At 51.4% G+C, this 21,060-nt stretch overlaps 1 protein-coding gene and 1 long non-coding RNA gene across 4 annotated transcripts; both read right to left on the bottom strand.

Annotated features, from left to right (window-relative positions):
- Positions 1-1,370: 1,370 nt before the first annotated feature.
- SLC35C1 (solute carrier family 35 member C1) lies at positions 1,371-4,553 on the bottom strand. Of its 3 annotated transcripts, none has more exons than XM_064145653.1 (3): positions 4,480-4,553; positions 3,849-4,384; positions 1,371-2,193 (listed from the first exon to the last, which is right to left on the bottom strand). In XM_064145653.1, the coding sequence occupies exons 2-3, from the start codon at positions 4,351-4,353 to the stop codon at positions 1,634-1,636; spliced, it is 1,065 nt and encodes a 354-aa protein (XP_064001723.1). In that variant the 5' UTR covers positions 4,354-4,384; positions 4,480-4,553; the 3' UTR covers positions 1,371-1,633. The 3 variants fall into 3 exon arrangements, with proteins under 3 accessions (XP_064001723.1, XP_064001710.1, XP_064001717.1); XM_064145640.1 differs by having other exon boundaries at positions 4,504-4,550; XM_064145647.1 differs by lacking the exon at positions 4,480-4,553 and having other exon boundaries at positions 3,849-4,454.
- Positions 4,554-9,542: 4,989 nt separating this feature from the next.
- On the bottom strand, positions 9,543-18,343 carry LOC135180660 (uncharacterized). Its single transcript, XR_010304530.1, has 4 exons — positions 18,069-18,343; positions 17,321-17,430; positions 16,177-16,312; positions 9,543-10,273 (listed from the first exon to the last, which is right to left on the bottom strand). It is a non-coding gene; the product is annotated as an uncharacterized LOC135180660 (long non-coding RNA).
- Positions 18,344-21,060: the final 2,717 nt, after the last annotated feature.

Raw genomic sequence — 21,060 nt, forward strand, 5'->3', positions numbered from 1 at the left:
GATGCTTTTGGTGCTGCTCAGGATACAATTGACCTTCTGGGCTGTAAGCACACATTGGCAGTTCATGTCCAGCTTTTCATCCACCAGTACTATCAAATCCTTCTCCAAAAGCCTACTCCAAATAAAATCATCCCCCAGTCTTTATAGATACCAGGGATCACCCCAACCCAAGTGCAGGACCTCGCATTTGGCCTTGTCGAACATGATGAGATTCATGAGAAGGTATCTGTGGTCATGAAACCTGAGGCATGAGCACCCATCATGTTAGACAGGAAAACATTCTGGGCAGAAATGGAGTGTCCTTCTGTAGGACCAAATAGTCATCACACAGTGGACATGGCACATCATGTAGGATTCAGGGGGCAGGGTGCAAAGCAGTCACAGCAACTGCCCAGGACTGCTTTCCAAATAACCCTATAAAGGAGCACAGGAGTTTAGAAAGCTGGTGCAACGTCACAGCTGACTATAGGATGTTGCTGCTGAACTCTGGGATCAGAAATTGCAGCAGAGTGACCTCAGGTGGCACTTGCATGCAACCAGACTGAGAGGAGAAGGAAAGGGCAGAGATTTCTGCAGAGCTGTTTAGCAGCAAGTTTCAAGTAAAGAGTATGATGCAGCTGACCAAAAGTAGGATTTCTTGGTTTTAAAGATTCACTGAGCTGGCCATGGGTGGGTGTTTTAAAGGAACAAGCCAGAAAGAAAATTGCAAACACCAGAACAGATACAGTACCTAGGCCCCAGAACAAGTCTAATTAGTGACAAACTAATTTTCAAACAAAAACTACCTCCTACAGAAGGTAAAGAGGACAAGCGTTGCAAGCTCCATGAACTGGGATCTCCACCCTTCTGAAGCAAGTGTTTCAGATAACGCTTCCCCTCCTATCTGTCACTGACAGAGGCAGTGTCAAAGCTCACTCCTCCTCAAGAAACATCCCTTGAGAGCATGCTCTCTCTTACGGGACAAAGTGCAGAGGGAATTAGATGTTTCATCTTTAAGTCTTACGATAGTTTCCTGTATTTCTCTCTACCTGATTTCTTAGTTCAGAAGAAAGCTCAGCGGGATGTGATGCTGGAAGAGATCTGGAGGCACTGCTGCTGCTTAGGTTTGTACAGAACCAGAAGGAAGGGATTCTTTTTTGCCCCAAAAAGGGCAGCAGGAAGAACAGCTGTTGCCAGCTCTTTTACAGCAGAGCAATTAACTGGAGCCTGTCCTCAACAGCCTGGCTACCTGTCTCTTCCTTTGGTGGGGAGGGTTTTGTAACTTCAGACCACATTCATTCAGTTAATCCTAGATCCCTAACCACACAAACCTCTCAGCCCGGCCTTTGTTCACTGTAAGCACACACCCTCAGAGATGCAAATTGCCCAGGTTAAGTCAACAGTGACATCCATTTTACAAAATGGTCACAAAAAAACCCGATTACTCTCTACAGCACATGCGCTTCCAACTCCAATACAGCGTGAGATCCCACGGATAAACCACGATCCAGACAGCTCTTTGGCTCTGGTTCCTGACACAGTTCTCCGTACACTTGGCAGATGATTTTTCTCCTGCTCCTTGCTCTTCTCATCAGCAGGAAAGGTACACCAAAGGTTAACCCCCCGGGCACAGAAACGGAGGCGCAGGAGCCGCCTACACACCAGTCTCATTTCTTTCGCTGTTTTTGATGTTAGGATCTTCTTGCACCTTTCTCATTTCCAGCCCTTTCACCCATGTGTAGGCAAAGGAGCCTCCCAGAACCATCAAATTACTCGTCCACCACAAGAAGCTCTTTGTCTCCTCAAAGCAGATAACAGCCAGCACTGTTTGGGCACAGGCCTTGGCTGTCCCAGACACGTTGTGAGTGAGCGGACTAGTGAACTTTATCTGAAGTCCAGTCACATACCCAATGGCAAAGCCAAACACTCCCCCTAAGGTCATCATACCCCAAAACCCGAGGTTCCCCAGCTTGTCGAAGTGGTAGAGGGTGTGGAACTCGCCCAGAAGCAGCATCAGTGGAAAGAACAGGACACAGGCATTGACGTTGTTGTAGAAAGTCAGACGCCAGATGCTACCATCCACCACGGGCAGCACCTTCTTGGTGTAGATGGCATTGAGTGATACACATAGGCTTGCTAAGATCCCAAAAAATATACCTGTCCATGACAAAGTGCCCTCAGCTCCTTCTTGGTCAACACCCAGCCAGAAGCCACCTGCAACCAAAGAAATCAGGCATCATAAGAACAACTGCTGAGGACTCAAAACACGCAGTCAGCAATTCATCATCTACCTTAAAATGAACAACCACAACCACAAGCAGAGACAGGCTCGAGGGCTTCCCCTTCCTATTAAGTGAACCCACAAAGTGCCATGACTAGTGTCCTGAGAAGATTTATTTTGGGAGAGAGGATAATTCACTGTGCTATCTTTCAATCTCTTGACTATTCCCAAACTGAGCAGGTAGCACGAGTTCAGAAATTGTAGTTCATGGCCCCTTGGAATAAAAGTTAAAGCTGTTCTGTGTATACATCATTTTCAGGTGATCATGATTCTTTTTTAATTGAAAAGGCTGCAAACTGACACAAAAGTAGCAAGAAATATTTCTCAAGGTTAAAAAAAAAGCAAGCCTCAAAGGTGTTTCTGCACTGTTAACAGGAAGGGAAAGATAGGTCAGAGAAGATACAAAGATAGTAAACATGTTAATGTATTAAGATATTTGATCCAAAAAAAAGATCACAAGACAGAAACTGAGTGCAGTAACTTCAATAGGTTAAAATTTATGGGTAATGCACTCTTTACCCACCTCCAAAACAGGAGCTACAGGCTTTTTGTCTCCAGGGAAGAAAGACCTCTCCCTAGCCAACTCATAAGCAAAACAAAAGGAGAAATGAGATGAGCCATTGAAGGAGTACTACACTGCCTCTTCATTATCTGCTTCACGTTGGAGGTTGTCTGGGAAGTTGCCTGCAAAAGCAGCTAAAGTGCTTTAAAATAAAGGAGATCAAGTCAGGGGGACAATCTTAAGAGAAACACGGCAAGGCTGGCAGATACCATAGTCCTGGGCAACACCAGAACACAAGACTAGCTGAAGGCAACTGCTTCCATCACTTGGATGTCATGTCTTCTGTGGACTCATTTTAACCCAAGTCAGTCTGTTTGTCTAAGTACTCAAGGGAGCACACATCCACCGTCCACCTGGAACCGGACTGAAGTGTACACATCACCATTCTTGGCAGCTAAATGGCCCTCCAGTGACAGGCTGCATTAACGATGCCTTTGGAATGAAAGACCTATAAGCGACTGCCGTTAAGCCAGTCAATGCCCTGCCCTACCTCCTAACCACATAACCAGATCTTCTGGTGGTGTTTTACACATGGCTTGACGGGTTAACCCTTCATCACAGGAATTCAGCCTGTCTGAATGGGGCAGCTCCATTGTGCAGTTCCAACGACGCTGGCAAGTACCTTTATTGTTAACAATGATAACGATAAGCAAACAAATGAAAACAAGAAGAAAGCCACCTGCTGGTTTACGCCCTTTGGGGGGAAAAACCCACATCATCACACACACACAAAAAGCTAAGTCAAACTTCTTTAAAGGGTAGGCTTAGTGCTCAAAGGAATGAGGGACTCCTGGTCAAGCAAGTGCAACTGCCCGTCTTAAAGGGTTACCTATAGGCTCCAGACATGTGAAGGTGGTCGCAAGAGGCAGAGCAAGGCATGAGACCTGAGCCACTCCACCTTACCAGGAAGCTGCCATGCAAGTGGGAATGGCTCCCCAGGGGGATGCCACCCCAGCTCCCTCTCTCTTGAGCTCATGGGCAGGCCTGGCTGTGGGGCGGGTGCAGTCCCCTCCCGCTCCCCCTCACCTATGATGACTCCACAGGCCAGAAGGGCATAGAGGGAGGTGGTCTGCTTGAGGAGCACGTAGGAGAGCAGCACGTTGAAGACGGTGGTGAGGGAACGCCCCACGTTGTAGAAGGCCACGCCAACATGCTTGAGGCAGAGGTTGTTGGAGGTGACCATGCCGATGAAGACAACGGAGAGGGGCAGGACGCTGCGGGACACCTTGAGGTCGAGGCGCAGGGTGGGCAGGCTGGGGCAGGGGGACCCACAGGCCGCCCCCAGACTGAGGCCCAGGCAGAGGGCGGCTGTCAGGGCACACTGGAAGAAGGTGACAAAAAGGGGGGCATCGAGGCGCAACGAAGGGCTGTCCAGCAGGTACTTGTTGAGGAAAACCATGGCGATGGAGATGAACCAGTAGAGACAGACCACCAGGGCGATGCGCAGGGCCCGCAGCAGGAAGGGCGCCTGCTGGTCCCCGCCGCCCTCCGCTGGCAACAGCGGGTCGCCGGATCCGCCGCCCAGCGCCATCCGCAGGATCCCCGTCCGCGTCAGCTGCGCCCTGGTCATGGCGGGCGGCGGGGCCGTCAGCTGACGGCCATCGGCGCCCGCCCGGCCCGCTCCGGCCTCCCTCCTCCCGCTGCCAGCCCCGCTCACCAGCCGCCGGCCCCGCTCGCTCACCCGCCGCCGCCTCCGGCCCCGCGCTTCCCGGAGCGCCGCGGCCCCGCCCGCCGCCCTTTATTCACGCCCCGCGGGCGCCGCTCGGCGCCTCCCCGGCCGCCCGGCCGCGCCGCCATGTCGGGGGAGGGCCGGACCCGGCACTACCGCCCCGCCCCGTTCAGGGGGAGCCGCGGGAGCGGCGGGGCCGGTCAGCGAGTGGGCTGTGTGGAGATGGAGGGAGCGAGCACGCTGCTCGCAGGCAGAAGGGAAGGGCAGGGGCCGTTATGCGGGGGCTGACAGCAGCTCTGCACTGGGCGGCAGGGCCGGGGTGCGAGAGAGGTAACGGGGAGCAGCCCCAGCGTTGGGAGCAGCACTCGCTCCTCCAGCTCCGATCGGTGTCCCGAAGGGGACCCGAGGCATGTGCGGTGGGTGATTGCCTTGCGCGGCTTTTGTCCGCAGCTGGCCACGAAGTACGGATCTGAGCTGCGCTGCCTAAGCCTTGGTTACAGAATAAAGTTCAGCGTTTTGTGGAGACTAATAAAACCTTCCTGGTATGACCTCAGTGCAAACGCTCCGTGAGGACGGCACAGGGAAGCGGCAGCTGCCTTATTCTCCTTCCTGCAGCCTTAACTTTGCAATCCAACCAGGAAAATGCCACCGCCAGTGCCGTTAACCACTCCCGTCCTGTGCCCAGCTCCACACGCCCTGTGACATGGCAAGCAGTGCAGGAACTAACTGCTTCCAAGGTAGCCTGGGCGCTGGTGTAAGCTGCACACACGCTCCTGCCAAAGCACTTACAGTTATTCCACATCCCAGATCATCGCTCCGGAGATAAAAGACCCATCTGCCCACACTCACATGCCAAGAGGTTCCACCTTCTCTTAATAGTGCTTTATAACAAAGGAGCCTTTTCAACACTAAATTCTGTCGTGTTATGAATTCGAGCTGCTGGGCAGGAAAATTAAAATTAACACCAGATTCCATGTGGTGGAGGAGGAGGCAACAGAGAGCTCAGTGTCAACCACTGGTCAGCAGGATCCCCGGCTCCTTATTTCAGCTGAAACTGCTGCAAAACGGGCTGCAGTCTCAAGGGAGCCAGCAACTGGACGAGGGCACAGTAAAAGGGGTGGGGTGCTGGTGGCAGGGGTAGTGCTGTTAGTTGCCCTCACAGCAGCTGCGCTCTTGCAGTCGTGAAGGACAGAAGCATGGCAGGGGTTGTAAGGATGGAGGGAAATGATGTATTTCATTAGACCAGTTGTCACAGTTGGAAAATGTTTTAGTCATAATGTGCTTTTCTTGACTCCCTGAGATCACACTTGGTCCACCAGCCCCAGCTGGTTTAGTAAAAGATGTCTCCTTTCCTCGCAGCCCTTCCATTGTAGCCAGCACATGGGCACCAATGGCAATCGTGTTCTCTCTCAACAGAGAAAACCAGAGCCTGGGTGTTTGCTCTGGACTGCCCAAGTGCCCCACAGGGTGAAAGAGAGCTCTGGGTATGTCCTGAGCACCAGCTTGGTAGAGGCCTTGCAAGCTCAAGTAAATTTTGCTTCCTCACCTTACCAGCATCCCCACTCTGCCTACCTGCACGGGCAGCCGTGAGAGGGGCAGCAGTGCATGGTGTTTGCCTGAGCACATACAGGGTGTGAGAGCTGGTGGATGCAAAACACCCATGGAAACAGTAGAGATTATGACTGCAGAGGGGCTGGCATCTGGGTGGGGAAAGCTACTATTGACATGCTGGAAATGACCAACCAATGTCCCCTGTGGCTTAGCCATGCATTCATGTAGTTGCTAGAAGTGCAGCTAGCACTTATGCATTGCAAACTTCCTATCCTGCATCCCTTCTCAACCACATCCCTCCTCCATGTGTCTCAGCACTTCTCCCATGAACAGCACTGTTCAGGTAAGAAAAAGAAAGCAAAGAGCCTGGGTATGGGACACTGAGCATTTTAGAGGTCCCTGTGGCTGGTAACACATACCTGTGGCTTCAGCATCACACATTTGTCTTGAGTTTCAAGGAAATGTTTAAGAGCAGGTCTTTTGGAAGTGTTTAAGACCAAGCTGGCTGAGGCTTTGAGCAACCTGCTTTAGTGGGAGGTGTCCCTACCCATGTCAGGAGGGTTGGAACTGGATGATCTTTAAGATCCCTTCCAATTCAAGCAGTTCTGTGATTCTGAATGACCTCCTACCACTAGTGTTGCAAATGCAACATTACTTCTGGCGGAATCAGAGCCAGATATAGATCTTCCTCTGCCACCCCTCCACTTGCTAGTGTTGTTCAAAATGTCTTCTCCAAGCTAAATACAGAAACTGGAGATGGCAAACCCCCCAGCTCTCAGTTCTGTCTTGTCCACTCATTCAGCACACAGAAGATTGCTTTGTCCTGCCCAAGTTTGAAATATCCCAATCAATAAGATGTTCATTGCTTCTCCTGGGGGATTATTCTCCAGCCTTATCACACATGCGCGGCACGTCCACGTGGGAGAATTGACCAGAATAGCTCTCTCAACCCTGTCAATATAACTCCCTGGTGTTGGCAGTGTATTCCAAAATAAAAATGATTTATTCTCAAATAATCAGGTAGTTCTGTGATAGTTGTGCTGGTCGATCTCCCTAGGCAGAGCTTGTCTACAGCATGGCAATGGTTCTGACAAGTGCTTTGAATAAAGACTTGCCTAGGTACTGAGTTACCAACCAGCAGAGTTACTCTGCTACAGCCATGTCTGCCTCCCTTCCTGACAGGAATGTTCTGGTCTGGAAGGAAGGTGATTTAAGGTTGTGGAAATTTCAGAGTGAAGGTAGTAATCAACAAGCCATGATGCTAATTGAAGCTGTTGTGACAATGTATTCTGGCCTCCTGCATAGCGCCAGCCTTAGGGTTCCCTGAATTAATTCCTGCTTGAATTCTAGTTTGTCTTTTGTGTGTGTGTGTGGAAAGTCAATCTTGCTTGAAATACTTCCATGGATACAGAATTCAGCAGCACACTAACAATATTATTCTGATGGCTGGTTACTATACCCTAAATAATGCACTCTCCTTCCCATGCTTGGAGTTGCCTGTTTCAAGACATCAAGCCTCTGGGTGTTGTTATAGCTTTGCTGACTTTTTTTTCACAAGGAAGCACCTGCAAGCCAGTGAAGCCTACCTTTTAACCTTTCTTTTATTTTTTTTAGAAGAGAAATACATTTAACTTCCTTACAGAGCATGTTTATTATGCTGCAGCAGCAGCAATTCACTTCCTTGTACAGACAATACCAAGACATTCCTCTGTCCTGCTGCCTGGTTGTACATTAATACGATAGCACGATGAAGAATGGGCATGGCGCTATTTCTGGTTTAGGAATTGTTCATGTTCCCTGAGTTCTGGCAAAATAAACCATTGCCACAGGTGGGGGGAAAAAAAAGGTAGCTTCAATGGGTTTCTTGTGTTGGGATATCTGTCTGCCTTGGTTGTGTCTGTGTTGCCATGTCCTGTGAGATGCCTGTGTGGCTGCGGGTGGCTGGCACACATGCACACACACACACTCCTGCACCTTATTTAATCCTTTCCTGTGTGAACAGGAAACCTTTTAAAATATGGCAGGCAGTGCTCCTCTGAGGGGAAAGCTCTCTCCTTCTCCCTTAAATTATGTGACCTACTTGAAAGCAAGCAAATCAGCTGATAACCAGTGGCTCAGCTGATTAAACAGCAATAGGCTTTGGGGTGTAGGTCAAACTCTGTGGTGAGATGGTGTAACTTGCATTTTCTAGCCACACAAGAGACCTGGACGTATTGACCAGTGTGGGAATAAGCCATGTAGGATAGCAAATAAAGCAGCAGAAACTGCCACTAGTTATGGGTATTCCTGAGCCTTCAGGAAGAACCCCTTAGGGTTCTGCTCAGAATGGGAAACGGTAAGAAACCAGCTCAAAAGTGAGGTCATTGCAGTGTATTTAAGGATTTACTATTCCTCGTGTGCACGTGGATCTGGTTTCCAATTAACACAAAGAACCCTGACACAGGTGATTATAAAGCATGGGGTGCACAAGTTAAGACCTCAGTTTATCTGTAGATGTGTACCTGTGCCTATACAAGCGTATAAGTTTGCACATACGCTGTGCTTCGGCGGCTGTCAGTTCACGTTGGACCAAAGAAATTGAAATTAGAAATACTGTAAAAGTGAAAATCACCTTGAATTTGATGACTCTTCTGAATGGGTCCCCATCATAAGGACACAGAAGCTGTTGGAGCAAATCCAGAGAAGGGTGACAAAGATGATCCAAGGGCTGCAGCACCTCTGCTACGAGGATAGGCTGAAGGAGATGGGATTGTTCAGTGTAGAGGAGAGGAGACCTTATAGCTGCCTTTCAATCCCTGAAGGGCTCCTACAGGAAGGCTGGGAAGGGACTTTTCATGAGGGTGTCTAGAGACAGGACAAGGGGGAATGGCCTGAAGCTGAGGGAGAATAGGTTTAGAGTGGAACTTAGGAAAAAGTTGTTCATTACAAGGTTGGTGAGACTCTGGAACCAGTTTCCCAGGGAGGTTGTGGATGCCTCTTCCTTGGGGATGTCCAAGGCCAGGTTGGATGAGGCCTTGAGCAGCTGAGTCTAGTTGAGAGGTGCCCCTGCTCATCACAGGGAGGTTGGATCTCTGAAGTCCCTTCCAGCCTAAGCCATTCTGTGATTCTATGATTCTGTGTAAGTATATCTGTACATAGGCGTGTGTGTATGTGCCCAGCTCATGTATGCTCAGTGTGACCCCACAACAGCATCCAGGTAGTGACCAAAAACTCAGAAGGGTTCACCTCTGACTTTACCGGACCTACTGGCGATAGCTCTGGTTAGCTGTGAACCTTGGCAAAACTATCTTGAGCCTTAAAGGTTTGAAACTTGAACTGTGGATATTGCCTAGTAACAACAGGTTTCAGCTGGTACAACATTATTTCACATTTGCTGGTAATCAATGTAGGAGAAGGAGGCCAATGCAAAATCCAAGCCTAATTTATCAGGTCAGAACAGCCAGATCAGGTCTCTCCCTGAGAGAGGTCTCTCCCTGAGAGGTCATAAACATGAATCAGAGTGAGAACACAGAAAAATTTCTTAGTATTGTCCCCAGACAGAACCCCTTTCTAGCACCAGTGTTTCCCATTACTACATACCGTCTTTCCAGGGCAGTACTCTGTAGCTGTGCATTGTGCAGGATAACAGATGTCTCTGCAGTCACATTGTGGGAAAACCTGGAGCACCTGGAGAGTCCAGTGCAGAGATGTCCTGGTGTCACTGCTAAACAGGAATGGATGTGGTCCAGGTGAATTTATTAGCTGTGGTCCTGCGCCAGCCTTGTTGGCCCGGGCAGCTACTGCCTGATGCCTGTCCCACTCCAGCAGCTCGGTGTCAGCAGCTGGAGAGTGCTTGAATGCAGCTGCATCCATCTCAGACACCTTCCTTGATCCCAAAACGTTGGGGACTCATGCAGAGTCTGCTGGAGCTCAGCCCAGAAGGGGCTAACTCTCAGCTGGATCCAAACCAGCTCTAAAACGGGATCAAAAATAGCACTGCCTTGGCTCTTCAGACTCCACATGTCTGGTGCTGGGGCCCTGGAGTAGTCATGCTGACTCAGCTCTTTTTGGAGGCAGTGGGTCCAACAGGACCTCTGCGTGTGCTCTGTGCCATGCCAAAGTATGCCTGAGCTTTGCAGACTTGAGCTGTTTCTGGAAGCAGTTCAGGTGCTCCATCAGCTAATAAACTTGGCCACATCTCAGACTGTCTGGGGGCATTGCTTACTCCCCAGCCTGGATAATCTGACTGCACCTAAGTGGAAGAATAATGCAGAAAAAATAGTTAATGAGGAGTTCTTCTGGCTGCCTTGCTCTTGTTCTTTACTGGTCTCCACAGGACTCCTGTCTTGACTCGGGAAATTGGCAGAGACCAGAGCTGAAGGCAGCAGAAATGGCCTTTAACCTCCAAGTTACAGCATCGCTTTGTAGCACATCTCTGAGCCCGGATCCTTCCTCTGCCCTGCTCCCCTGACCTGAAAGTCCAGCTCTGCCTGAAAGAGTCACACCTGCGACGCAGCTGCTGCAGAGGCACTGGGGAAACGAGCTGTGTGACTAAGCACGGTTGCGGCAGAAGTGACACTAGGGGGCAGGGCTGGCACACGGTTGGAGCCTTCCCAGGCAGGGCTGGGACAAGCCTCAGGTTAGATTGGGAAAGACTGAAGCACAGGTGGACAAGCCTGGAGTGAGTCTGAGATAGGGCTGGGGCTGGGATGGAGGGGAGCCTTGGCCTTTCTCCACTTGCCTGCCTTTAGCCATGGAAGGCAGAAGTGGGTGCACGCAGCGAAGGCTTTGAGCTCTGCAACTGCTTTTTGGGGTGTGTGGGGATACTATGGCATAGGGTGCATCTTTAGCTGCCCATGCTGGACTTCACTGCTAAGCATCTGGTCTCTGTCACCACCCAAGAACAGTACAAAATCAGAGCCCCAGTGTCAGCTGAGAAATCTCAGCACCACACAAATCAGTGCAGATTTTAGGCATGAGCAGGTTTCCTGTGCACCCCTGATGACCCACCTCATCCCTCTGGGCTGTGGCAGCCTTTGCTCCCCATGCTGGCTTGGATCTGTCCTCTGACACAGCAGAAATGACTCAAGAAGGCAGGGTGAAAGCTGCCATCCCATGACAGAGAAGTTATCAGTGAGCTAAGTGTGGACAAGCTGCTGCTTTGTCTCTCTGGTTCTGCAGAGAAGTTACTCTGGGGAAAGGCATCCCTGTGCCCATCCCAGGGTGCCCCCTGGTTCTGGGATGGCTCTGCTTGCCATGGGTCGGGAACACCCAGGCTGCAGCAATGCTGAACTCTGCTTGGGGCTGGAAATAGCTCTGCTGTCATGGCCAGGTCAGGTGAGGGAGCAGCACTGCAGCTCCCCAGGAGCAGGGTGGGCAGGTAGCAGGGCTATGATTTATGAGGCGAGCCCTTGGAAACTCTCCGAACCCAGTGCTTAAGTGCTTCTGAATGGCAGCATTAATTACTATTAAAAACACACATTTATATCTCTCTCAGCTGCTTTAAATCCTGTGAAATTAGATTCCCTACCCATCCCTTCCAGCCTCAGTGGCAGCTCAGGGTGTTTTATAGGCCTATAAAGCCCTGCAGTACCTGCTGTCTACATGGGCTCTTATTTACGAGGCCTTTAACAGGCTTCCTGGCTGCACCATCTGAGTCCCCATATCACTTTGTTTCCATGTCCCTTGGAGGGAGAGGTCCCCTTTGCTCTCCTGCTGGCTGTTTGTCCCCATGGGAAGCGGCTGATGAAGAGACTCAGCTACCAGAGATGGGAGGGAGACCATGTCAGGGGTCCTGATCGTTCAAGAAACGAGTTCCCATTTCCACATTTGGCCCAGCCCCTCTGCTTTATGTAGGAAAGGGATGCAGTGAGAACAGTGCCTCGTGACAGAGTTGCAGATGTCCTTGTTTGCTTGTCCTTTATAGCAGAGTCATGCTAGGCATCACCAAAAGTCACCCAGCATGTCCCAGGGCTGTGAGGTGGGCAGCCCTAAATCTACTGAGCACAGACACAGTAGTTCTGTATGTATGCACAGTGCAGGTCCTGCATAAGAAGCAAATGTTATTTCCATTTCTTTCTGGGGCGTGGAGGTGACATGTGTAGATGTATCTTCGAACAGCCACCTTTGCCCTAGTGGTCTGCAGCCTGTTTGCAACTGGTGAGTGTATGTAAAAGTACACTGTGCCTTTGGACTGAGCCATGAACCTCGTTTTGATGGGAGTCCTCTTGTCCTCATGTCACCAAGGACAGAGTGGGTGGGGATGGAGGTGGATGCTCAGTTTATATCCAGGGCTCTCCCATGTTAAATCCACATTGCTGGCTCTGTCCCCCAGCACTTGCAGGTCCTCAGACCTGCTGGAGACTAGATGGCTGCTCTGGGGAACTGGCCAAATGTGTGTGCCTGAGTTAGGCTGCTGAGAAGGAATTGATAGATATCTCTGCCTCCTCACTCCCAGGCTAAGCATGTTAATTTCTAGATTGGATCTGTCGCTCCTGATAAAGGCTATCTCACTTCCCTAATGCTGCCTTCAAATTGAGTTTTTAAGGCTAGGTCATGTGGAGAAACCAAAGGGTGGCTCTGCTTTTGCTTTGCTTGGGCTTAATTCTCTGTGATTGGCCTGAAGCAAGAGATGGATGTGGGGTGGCAGGGATATCCCATTGCCTTGATGGCTAACAGGCAGAGTATCCACTGCAAATGAGGCTCCAAAGCCACTTGTCTGGCTTCCACAGCTGTTTGGTTTGCTGTGATATGTTTTTGGAGGGCCAGTTGGGGCATCTCTGTCACCATCCTACACCCTTCCTTCGCTCCACTGTCTCTTGTGAGTGCAAGAGCAGCTGGCTCCCCTAGGACAAGGCTGCCAGAATAGCAGGACCCTTCCATCCAGCATCCACTACCCCTGTCACAGTGTCATGCTGGGCCATCCTGCCCTATCTACCTCTCCAGATACAACACAGGTCCCTAAGATCCATAAACAGAAGAGCCATTTCCTACAGCCTGGCAGGAGCCTGGGCATATGTTGGTTGCACTGGTGGGCTACAAAGGATCCCCAGGGCTGTGTTCCCTCTCTCCTAATGAAAACGAAGGGTCCAAAACCTCTGCAGGATGCACCCTGGTCTCTCTGAAGAGCAAGGAGTTATAACCTGCCCCTTGAGGGTGTAATAAGAAGCAAGGAGGTTAACCTCACTTGGGCTCAGAAAAAAGCAGCATTCCTTCCTCTCTGGTGATGTGACTAAAACAAATTCCTTCTCCCAGAGCACTTCAAATGATGTCCAGGAAGAGGGGATTATGTTTGGAGCTATCTTGGGGCAAATGGAGGTGCAGACTCCCCACCATGCATGCTGAAGGAGGCTGTCCCAGCAGCCCAAAGTGGCATGTCCCAGGAGCTTGTGGTGTGGCTCAGCTCTTGAAGGTTTGGCTGGTGTAACACACTGGGCAGCAGAGCTAGAAGCTGCCTAATGGGAACTGATGGCTTTGGGTTTAAGCCAACAGTGTGCAGGCACTGCTGCCAGGGGCTAGGGTGGCATGGCAAGGGTAGCAGAGCAGGGGCAGTCTCTCCAGCCAGGAAGAGGCATTTCCCAAAGGCTGGGCAGGAGGGTGGCAGTGGGACAAGACACCTGTGTTGGATCTGAGGCAAAGCTCTGATCAGGCAATATGAGACTAGATATCCTCATTCTTTTCCATCCAGCTCCATTCAAGGTCTCTTGCAACACTGCTGAGCTGCCTGCATACAGTGAAGGTGGGCCTTAGATCTTGCTGGGCAAGGTGTCAGAGCCCAGGCTTGCCCAGCAGCACAAAGAAGACAGCTTCCAGCCTTAGCTCCTGCCTACACCTGAAGCCAACATCGCAGCCATTGTTGCTCTCCAGGGAAAAATGACATTTCCCTTTCTCTGCATCTTTCAGGGGGTGTCTGCAAAGCATTAATCTCTTCAGGGGATGCACAAGCAGAACCTTGGTGAGAATCCTTCTCTAGCAGCAGAGAGGACTGTTTTCTGGAGCATGTCCAATAGCTTAGAGCTGTACATACCTGAGCAGCTTTGTTCCTCCTCCAGGGAGCTGACTAACAAAGTTAAGAGTTGGCTGAACAGCCAGGATTAACTGTATCATTGCTCTAACCCTCCCGAGGTTACGGTGGGTAAAGGCACACGCACAAGCCCTCTTTAGCCTGCCACTATCAGGCCCTGCCCATGTTCTTGCTCCTCAAGAAGCGAGTTTGCTGCAGCCACCTCTTTATGCCCTTTATGCCCCAGTGTCGCTTTAACAACACAAAATAAATCAGCCCTGCGAATACCTTCCACAGGTGATGAAAGAAGCCAGAAATGCCTCACAGAGGTTGGAACCTGCTGCTCAGGGCTACCTCTGACAGCTAATAAACCATAATCCAAAGCACACCACGTTTGTGCCCCGATTTCTAGCAACCACAGCCGTCAAAATTTCCCCACGCAACCATCACAGCCGTTCACAAATCCTGCAGCACATGGGAAGTGGGAAATGATGCAGCTGGGAGTAACAGATTGAGTCTGAACTTCCAGTTGAAGAAACACAGAGGAGATTGCTATGATTCGATTCAGATTCTATTCACTCCAAGCTTCCTCCTCTCAAGGTTTCTTTCTTATTTCCAGCCCCCCCTCTCCCCTAGCTGCTGCAGACTCTCCCATCCGCTGCAGAGCAAACCTTGCTGCTGAATTTAGGTCAAACTTGCTAGGGAATACACGAGGCCTTGGCTATTACTACATGAATATACTTAATGTGAAGACCACATTGCAAATGCAAGAGTAGATGCTAGCATCCAGCTCTCTTGTTTCTGAAGGACCCATGAGTGAGGGAGGGCAGATGGGAGCTGGAGCACAGAGGAATGAACATGCTTTTGAACCATATCTCCCTAGATTAATAAGATGAAGCCCTCAGCCCTCTTTTGCCCTGGGATCTCAGTACTGAGAAGCATTACCCAAAGCAGAGAAGAAAAATACTTAGAGGAAGCTAGGGCAGAGTGAAGGTTGATGGCAAAGCCTCCTCCAGCATTCTTCTCCCCTGCCATTCCAGCTGGCTGCAGGAGACTGCTGTGACCATAGCTATATTTGTACATTGTAACTCTCACACACAGAATGCTACCAGGGGACCCGTGGGAGACCATCACCCATGAATGAACGGGAGGAAATGGGTCGAGGAGCCCTGATTTCCCAAACCAGGTGAGGGCTGCCCACAGCCAGGACCTGCTGCTGGGTGTCCAGCTGTGAGCCTGGGAAAGCCAACGAGAAGTGAGTATGAGACTGAGAAGCAGTCTCAGGCTGGGCACGAGGCTGGCAAGGTGACTCGGTGCTCCTGCTGTGGAGGAACCGAGGCAATCCCTTTCATCTTGCTGTGGTCACCAACAAGGCAGATTCCCAACAGCGAGAGGACTGCTGGCAGTGCTCCAACGCACAGAGCAGGTTGTACCCTGCAAATTAGCCATGGATTAAGGCAGGGAAGAGCCTGTTTATGCCTCACAGAGGAGCTGTTGGCTGTTGTAACATCACCCAAGAGCTGTAGGGCTCCTCAGAATAGTCTGTAGTCTGGTGACGGCAGAGGTGTGTCTTAGGGCATCACGTCCCCACGGCTCTGTTCTGTGTGGGTTAGCACAGGGTCTGTATATTCAGCACCAAGTGTTCCTTCTTCCTTAAAAAGGTGGTATTTGTGTCCTTTCTAGTAAAGATGCCCTCTCCTCAGCAGGCATCCTTTCCATGCTTCCACTCATTCCTCATGAGGTATAAAGCTCACTAGACAAAAGTACTCACGCCACTTCTGCCCTGAGCCCATGAGTTGCCCACCTTAGCAGACAGGCTGAAGAAAACCAGGTACCAAAGGCTGGAAGGGAATCACCTCATGGGCATAGCCAGCCCTGCAATAACAGGTCCTGTCATAGCTAGTTTTGCTGTAGGTGACTGCAGGCCAGAAGAGCAATGCCTGTCTGTGTCCTATCCCCAGCTGTGCTTCCCAGTGCACTGGGAATGGCATCACCCCAGTCTCCCCAGCATGGCTAGCCAAGCCCCTCCTTCTTACACACCCTGAGCTGAGCTCCAAGTTCTCCAGCAAATGAGTCCCCAGCACTTGTTTTGTGCTAACTGGGCTGCTGTGACTCTGATTGTTTGATAAATGTAATTGAAGGCTCTGGCTTACCTTGCTGTTACTACCTGGAGCTGTTGAGGGGAGTTAACAGTAACTGAAGTGCAGCCTCCTGCCCTTGCGGCAGTATACAGGACTCCTGGACACTCGGTGCCATGCTCTGGGTCACTCCCACGCTGCTGCTTCCCATCTAGGGAAACAGAATAATATAATGGTTTGTGTTGGAAAAGACCTTGAAGATGCTCTACTGTGCATTCCTGCTGTATCCAGCTAGCTCGTGCAGTCCTTTAACCTGCACCTTTTTGGTCCTGCAGAATCTTTCCCTCACTTGTAGACTTGAAAGAGGCCCTTTAATGTGCTTCTGCTCTATTGTCTTTTTCAGTTTGCCTCTAGCCAGTTACACTGTGTGAGGCCAAACTCTCCTCTACCACTTGCCAGCAGTACTGTGTTGCTGCAGACAATTAGACAAACAAGCTACTCAAAGGATTCTCCAGGTAAGCTCGCATCTCAAAGCCTGTCGGTAAAACAGGAGACTGGAGCATCGCAGGGTTATTGCATCAGACATCCACGAGTGGAGGTATGTGATTGCAGAGCCCCTGGGTTTGGGAAAGTGCTTGTTCTCCAGCATCCCAAGTGTCTACCAGCAGGATTAGGAGCATTACTCTGCAGCAAGATCATTTGAGCGTGTAGTCTGTTAGTCATCAAGCTGAGCAGCAGCCTTAAAATAAGGCATGGAAATCCAGATCTCTGCAGAGAAGGGGCTGGTCTGAGGCTGGAGGGGCAGAGCAATCCCCTGCCGATGTGGAGGCAGGCACTGTGGCGTGGTAGATCAGCTCTCAGGGTAGTACCATCACCTCTCAGGGAGTATTCTGATAGAAAACCAGTGACAGCCACAGGGCCAGGGCTCTGGCAGCTAGTATTGCCCCCCCTCTTTAATCATGAGCTCTTTTGTTTGAAGAAAAGAATGCCCACAGATGAATCAGCTAAAATTCATCTCATCCCACACTGAAGAAATCCAGGGTGCATAGGCCATCTGGAACGAATCTTTTAATCTGTTTTATTGAACAACTGTTACATATTTGGAGCCCCTGTGGCTTTCCACAGTCTCAAAATGCTCCTCCAGCCAAGATGTGTTCAGCATCAGGGCTCTTCTGCTACCCGCCACCTCTCTGCCCCCTGTCCCAGAGTCAGTGCTTACCATTGCTGTGTGAGCAGAGAGAGGCTTCATTCTTAGGGTGGGACAGCCACAGCGGTGCCTGGAGTTCTTGGCAATGAGGCTGGGGGGGAAAATGGTTATAGCTCTGCACTCTGTAAGAGCAAAGAAAAGGGCCGAGGCTCAGCACCCACTAGCAGACTTCATGACTCTAAAGCCTGCCCCACACAAAACCCATTGAAGAAGCTCACAGTGGTGTGTGAGTGGCCTTGCCCCTGCTGCAGAGCAGGCAGCATGGCTGGGAATGAGGAGAATGAGCCCAAGTTTGGTGACTGAACAGAGGAGAAAGCTGGGGCATGCCAGCTTCTGGGGAGAGGGAGAGAACAAGGCAAAAGCAGGCCAAAGCCCCCTTCTGAGGGCATTCACTGCGGTGCCCAGTCTGACTAGCCTACGCCTCCAGCACACAGTGCAGCTGGGGCTGATGCTGACTGCGGCTCTCAGCACCAGCTACTGCCCTAGCCAGCAACACCTGCTGTTTCTCTAGTCAAGGGACACCTGCTAAGAAGAAGAAAAGGTCTTTTGGACCCTATCTGGGGCTAAACTATAGCAATTATTCTATCCCCTGATGACCTCTCCCCGGAAGAGAAGGGGAAGCAGGGAGAGGAGAGGAAATCCACAGGCTGAAATGGAGAAGGATGTAATGAAATTGCCAAACTGCTTCAATGTCAGTAGAAGATATAAAAAAGTTATATGCAGCCCAGCTAATGTGCAGCAGTCACAATATTCACAGTACCTTGAAAGCAAGACAGGGTTGAGGAACAGGATGAGAAAGATCAAGCAGAAAGCTCTATCAGGATTTTTTTCTCAGCAGACTTCATTTATGACTGAGTGTGGTGCTCGTGGTCTGGGCTACACCTGTAGCCAACCCAGATAAGCTTCCCCAGCTGTGTCAGAACTGCTAATGGCCTGCAGCCCAGGGCTGACTTGGGATTCTGTCTCAGCAAAACCAGGACAGGACCATCCTTGCAAAGGTCCTGTAACATCAGTGCATACACAGCCCAACACAGGTTCACCATTGTGCAGGATGAAGCCAGTGCCTGACCATGCTACCCCATTTCACCCCATCCTATCCAATCCCATCCCTTCCCCAGGCAGAGCAGGCTGTTGCTGCTGCTCCCACGAGCAGCTGGCCCTTTGCTGTCACATCAACCATGTCCATGGTGCCACATCCCTGTCCCCAGCAGGCAGTCATGCTGTATGTTCTCAGATGCAGTATCAGCCCAGAGCATGTCACCTAGAGCCTCTGGTCTCTGGGACATGCAATGCTGAGAATACCTTGCAGTGGGAGTGTTGTGGAGTTGCTCTCCCCCTGGTAGGGAAAGCAAGGCTGGAAAGGCCTGAAGAAGAGCACAGTAATTTCTTCACCACTCAGCTTCCACCAGGCTATTTGTTCCCTGCCCTCTTTGCTGGGCTTGGCTATCTCATGGGGCGAAAACTCAACCCCAACTTCCCCCTCCAAACGTGGGGGAAGGAGGAAGCAATATGCAGCCTCTGGGCTGCAAACCTCTGTTGCCTCCTGTCTTTCTGCCTTGCAGAGCTGGCTCTGTCTCCTCCCAGGAGGGCCTAGGCTCTCTGTTTCACTCTCAACAGACTTGCAGCAGCTTGGCTTGAAGAAGTCCCCACCTCTGTGGAAGCCTCTGTTTTATTTAATTTTTTTAGAGAGGCCTTTGAAGATGCTGGTTGCCATGGAAACATGCTTTAAAGCGTGCCTTTTCCCTTCCCTTCATCTTGAGAGCTTCTCTTGCCGCATCCGACTCCTCCCTTCTCCCAGCCAGGTGCCCCACTACAAGCTGGTTCTGCCTTTGGGGTGCCTGAATGCCCCCCAGCCAGGGCCAGAGGAGATATTTACACTCCCACAGCTGGGAGTATGATGCCCCTCCTCGTGCCTGTATGTGCTGGATGTGTGCCCTGCAGTCCACTAGAAGAGCATCTCTGGACTGTGCCACTGCCCTCACCCCTGGCCCGCAAGCCCCACAGTGATGACCCTGAGTGGCTTTCTGCACCATTTATCCTAAAGCCCTTGACCGAACAATTCCTCTACAGACCACTGGGCAGCATCGTGGCTGAGCTCAAAGGAACATCAGCGGTGAGGGTGACTTTGACCTCCGTGCTGGCCAGAGTTCGGCAGCCAGGGCTATCTTCTAGTCCCCTTAGAGGGCAAGGTCCCTTACTTTGGTGGCAGCCCTCGCTGGGCAATGGTGCTGGTAGGCAACATACACTTGCTCTGAGAGCACCAATGTCTGGGGCACCCCAGCCTGTGACACCCAGCAAGGCACATGGCACAGGCATGTCACTGCTGCTGCCCACTCTCTGGGCGTTCTGCAACAGCCCAGCTCGTCTTATCGTTGCTGCAGGCAAACCACTGCAACTGAACTACTGCTTTCCAGTTTGTTTTGCAGCCAGCAGCTGCTGTGACCACAGCTCCTGGTTCTTTGCTGGTGGCTGTGCAGCCTTGGAACTACTCTGTGAATCCTGCCCTGGCAGGCTCAGCTCTCTGCTCTGGCAAGTCCAAGCTTATCAGAAGTGCCTTGAGATGATGGAGAGAGCCATGGCATCGCTGCTGTAGCAGCTTGCCTAGGTAGCCCCAGGCAGCATCTGGGGTGACAGGGAGGAGGCTCTGAGGTGGCAGAGAGCAGCACCTGAACCACATCTAGCTGTGCTGTGCTCCTTCATCCTGCTCAGCCATCAGCCAGCCAGGTCTGCAGTCACTCCTGAGCTCTGGCGGGGGGCAAACCGCTGCCTTAGCAGTCTCATGCTCCCCACTCAGCTCCGCTGTTGCCCCTCACTCCAGGCCTGCATCAGCCCCCTCTTCTCCCACTCACGTGTTGCCCAAGCAACATCTTCTCTTTGCATCAATGAGTCACTTGGGGACAGGGTGCTGCAACCACCCCCACGGCCTGTGATAACTCTCCAGGCACGATTTGAGCACGGGTGGGAGGAGAGGGGGCGAAAATGGGGGCTGCAGCTCCCTGCCCCCACCCGTGCTGGGCATGCACGTGCTGTCACAGATGGCTGCCTGCCTCCCAGCCCGTGCCTGCGTGCGGCTCTTGCATCTCTTTGTCAGGGTGGTCCATTGGGATGAGATCCCCCAGCACATATCAGCAAAGCCAGTTCCAGTGCTGGGCACGGCACAGCACAGCCCATGCCATTGTGGTGTGGAGCCACAGAGAATGGTAGAGGTGCAGAGAGGGTGGGTGGGGGGAGGTGTTCTTGTCCCTTGCCAGCCCTTGCCTGGATCAGCACTGTAGCAAAATGAGCCCTGTGTCCTGCCCCCGAAGGGTTTTCTGCTTCCCTCACTAGCTGCTGCAGAGCCAAGACTAATGAAGAGCACATTGCTGGCTGCTGTCATCTCAATTAATGCAGCCCTGCTTGCTTTAGCAATTACCTGCCAGTGGCTTGCAGCCCATCTCCAGCTGGAGATCTCCTGTCAGCCTTTACAGCTGATGAGAAGTTAGGAGCAAATAGGGAGGGCACCTTCATCCAGCCTTGCTTGGCTCCTGGATGCCCTGAGGACTGTATGACCCCTCTGCTAGAGACACTTGTGTGCCTGGGACAAGCACCTGGGACTGGGATGGGCACCAGCTGACCACTGGGGAGCTTGAAGCAAGTGCATTAAACCCTGGCTAATGGCTCCAAGGAACAAAACTACCCTAGCCAGAGAAGGTGACAAGGCTCTCAGCACAGGTGTGGCTTCTCTGGCTGTCCTCAGTGCTCATGGTGAAGCT

Source organism: Pogoniulus pusillus, chromosome 1 (genome assembly GCF_015220805.1).
Source record: "Pogoniulus pusillus isolate bPogPus1 chromosome 1, bPogPus1.pri, whole genome shotgun sequence".
NCBI lineage: Eukaryota > Metazoa > Chordata > Aves > Piciformes > Lybiidae > Pogoniulus > Pogoniulus pusillus.